We start from the raw sequence: 3225 nt of genomic DNA on the forward strand, positions 1-3225 counted from the left end.
TTAGAAAATCCTAAGGACATTTAGGTGTGCAGGTTTCATCACAATGTTTTCCTTCACTGTTAAAGTAAGTAAGTGATATTACACTGTGATAAATTTTCATTATCACAAACTTCCTAGTACCTTATGTAATAGGAACTGAGGTCCACTTGCCCATTTTGACTACTTCCACTAACTAACTAACTATTCTCCTTTTTTCTGATATTGTTATTTAATTATGAGATCTGTGTGTTACTAATTATTGACAGTTACACCTACCTTGACTACAAGATGGCAAAGGTATAATAATATAACACATCTCATTTTTAGTCGTCTCTTCAATCACTGACAATAGTGAGTCTTTGCCGATTTACAAATGTAGGCCGAGGTTCACTTTGAGTGAATTTTCGTTTTCTATCTGCCCGACAATCGAATTTGGATGGTAAACAATTTGGTTTCATTCGAATTCATTTGATGGAGCCCATTATCTTGTATTGCATATAATTCTCAATGTCGTTTTCCAGCTAAAACATGAAATAATTTTCCAACACTTTCAATACATAACCTATAAAAAAATTATTAAAATATTATTTTACTAATGTTAGGAATATAATTTCGACTGTGTAAAAAAGTTATTATAATGTATACCTACATTATCTCTTGAAAAATAAATAATGAACATATTATTTACTTATTTGTTTATATTACTATGTGGACTCCCTATCTTTTTTATATCTTCATAACGATAGGTAGGAGGATGGAAAAAATGTATTTGGTCTAACTTTACGCCAATGTACATTATTTCATTTATTTATTTTTTAATTAAACTGTATACCAATTAATTGCTCCTTCAGGATTTATATTTGTTTTTTTTTTCACGATTAAAACCGTGTAGAAAGTTTAGGCATTATAGTTGACGCATGCGCAGTACTGAGTACACATATTTTGTATACATATATTCTACTAATACAAATAGTAAATTAAACAAAAAACGAGTAATTTCGAAAGGGAACAAACGTGTTTTATATAAGAACAATCGAAAATGAATATTTAAGAGTCATTAAGGACGAAAAAATATAAAAAATTGCAATCGAGGGGCTAACTTGTACATATATTTATAATAATTTTTTTAAAATAAATAAATGCAGAACAAACAATTATTAACAGTGAACAATCAAGAACAAATGATGAACAAACGAATTAATAGAAAATAAGTAGAAAATAAGAAAGAAAAATTTTTTTGAGGGGCTAACTTCATTCACCTACTTATATGTACGGTACTGTAAAAATAAAGGCATTATTTATGTTATTTAAGTACCAGACAGAAAACAGTTGCTGTTTTCTTCTAATTTAACAGTGTGAACATAATTTTTTTTACTTAAATTTACGTTTCAATAATTACCAAGTATGTTAAACTGTACAATACTTCTATAATTAAAGGTACTTTTATGGGTTCCTATTATTTTTCACTCAATTGTACACATTATATGTATACTTAACAATAGAGAATACTAAGACCAAAAGTTAACAAGGATGTCGTCATTTCACGAAAGACAGAAAAATTTATTCAATCTGCTCAAAGACGCTGAAGAACAGTACAGTTTTTCGAAATCTAATAAAGTCACAACAACCCAAGATTATGGCACAATTGACAGAAAAAGTTACAGAAAACTCAAGCACGAAATGAAGCAATTCAGAGGTAAACAAAGTATATTCAAACGGCCTGAAGCTAACATAAGGGAATGCTTAGGAACTAAAGCTGTACCAGATCATGTAAAAAATCCTGAGAAATGGAAATATTATTCACTCTCGGATGTTACAACTGAGCAAATGTCAGACGCAACCAACACAGCAACTGCATTGGCATTTATAAAAGAGTTGGAAGAAAAACATGAGGATCATAGAACAGAACAAGAAAAACTTGATGATGATATATTTAAAAAGCCAAGATTTAATTTTTCTACTGCAATTAAAAAAGGCTCTGAGGAAAAGAAGGCCATTGTTAAAGGAGGTAAAGTAATCATGCCTGAATATGTAGTTGGTATGTCAAAAAAAAAAGAAAAGAAAAACACTATAGTAATAAAGAAACAAAGTAAAGAAACAGAGGCGTGTAAAAAAATTGAATTAAAACTGGATCATTTATATGAGGAAGATAATTAAAGTTAAGGCAAAGGCATGCATTAAACAACATAAAGAAATTGAAAACCAAAATTGAGAAAGCAACCAAATACAATTAAATAATAATTGTCCATAAATTGACAACCTCATAAAGTGTGCCGATATTATATGTTAAAAAATAAAGGAAGTAAATACTGTGTAAAGTGACTGAAAGAATTTGGGACTAGTTCACATTAAAAAATACATTTGAAATACTAAGACTATCGATTATCCCCTGTCTCCTGTCTACTGTGTTTGAGAAAACTGTGGTAATTGTGTTACAAACTTTTACTTGTACTTGTCAGTGTAATAATGCAGAATAATAAATACTAGTAAACATTTGGTTCATAATTTAAAAACCTTATAATTTATATTATTACAAGACATTTCCATAAACAATAAGTTGTCTGCTATACTTGATACATAAAGCAATGTGATTCTGCTGGATTCAAAGGAAATACATTCCTAATTTATGTACTCAAACAACTTCCACAATGAAAGAATTATATTTTGGTAATAGATATAATATCAAATATAACATTATCAATAGTTTTCTGTTCTACTAATTTTAACTACTAACCTCTATATGCTAAGAATTAAAATAAAATTTGCGCGCGACTAAGCCAGTAATTACAGAGTGGCGGCCTCAACCCGCCATCCTGGAACCCGACAGCCAATGCTTCTGAGATGTGGTGCTGGAGAAGAATTCTCTGGATACCTTCGACAATGAAAAGAACCAATGTGTCTATCTTAGACCAACTGCAGATCAAGATAATACTGTCCACACTCTGCCTTTGCCTCGGACTCGAGTACTTCGGTCATATTGCTCGGAAAACATCCAATAGCTTAGAGACTATTCATGACAGGGAAGATCGAAGGAAAGAGGTCTCTTTCCTCGAGCGGCGCGCGGTCGCGCCGATGTAGTCCGACAAGGTGGTTCGATTAAATCCGCACCACACTAGAGATCCGATTCCACGATGCCTTACATGCGGCTAATGATCGGAGGCGCTGGAGGGATATTACAAGGAGTAAAATCCTGTCGAAATATAATGGTCACGACCTCCGTAGTGAGGAAACGTCTAACACTAGGAG

At 31.8% G+C, this 3225-nt stretch overlaps 1 protein-coding gene across 1 annotated transcript; it reads left to right on the forward strand.

The window, feature by feature from the left end:
* Positions 1-729: 729 nt before the first annotated feature.
* Positions 730-2472, forward strand: LOC114242465 (uncharacterized). The gene has a single exon (XM_028173631.2). The coding sequence runs from the start codon at positions 1510-1512 to the stop codon at positions 2134-2136; it is 627 nt and encodes a 208-aa protein (XP_028029432.2). The 5' UTR covers positions 730-1509; the 3' UTR covers positions 2137-2472.
* The last annotated feature ends 753 nt before the right edge of the window (positions 2473-3225 follow it).

The sequence above is a fragment of the Bombyx mandarina genome, chromosome 11 (assembly GCF_030267445.1).
Source record: "Bombyx mandarina strain Sakado chromosome 11, ASM3026744v2".
NCBI classification, from domain to species: domain Eukaryota; kingdom Metazoa; phylum Arthropoda; class Insecta; order Lepidoptera; family Bombycidae; genus Bombyx; species Bombyx mandarina.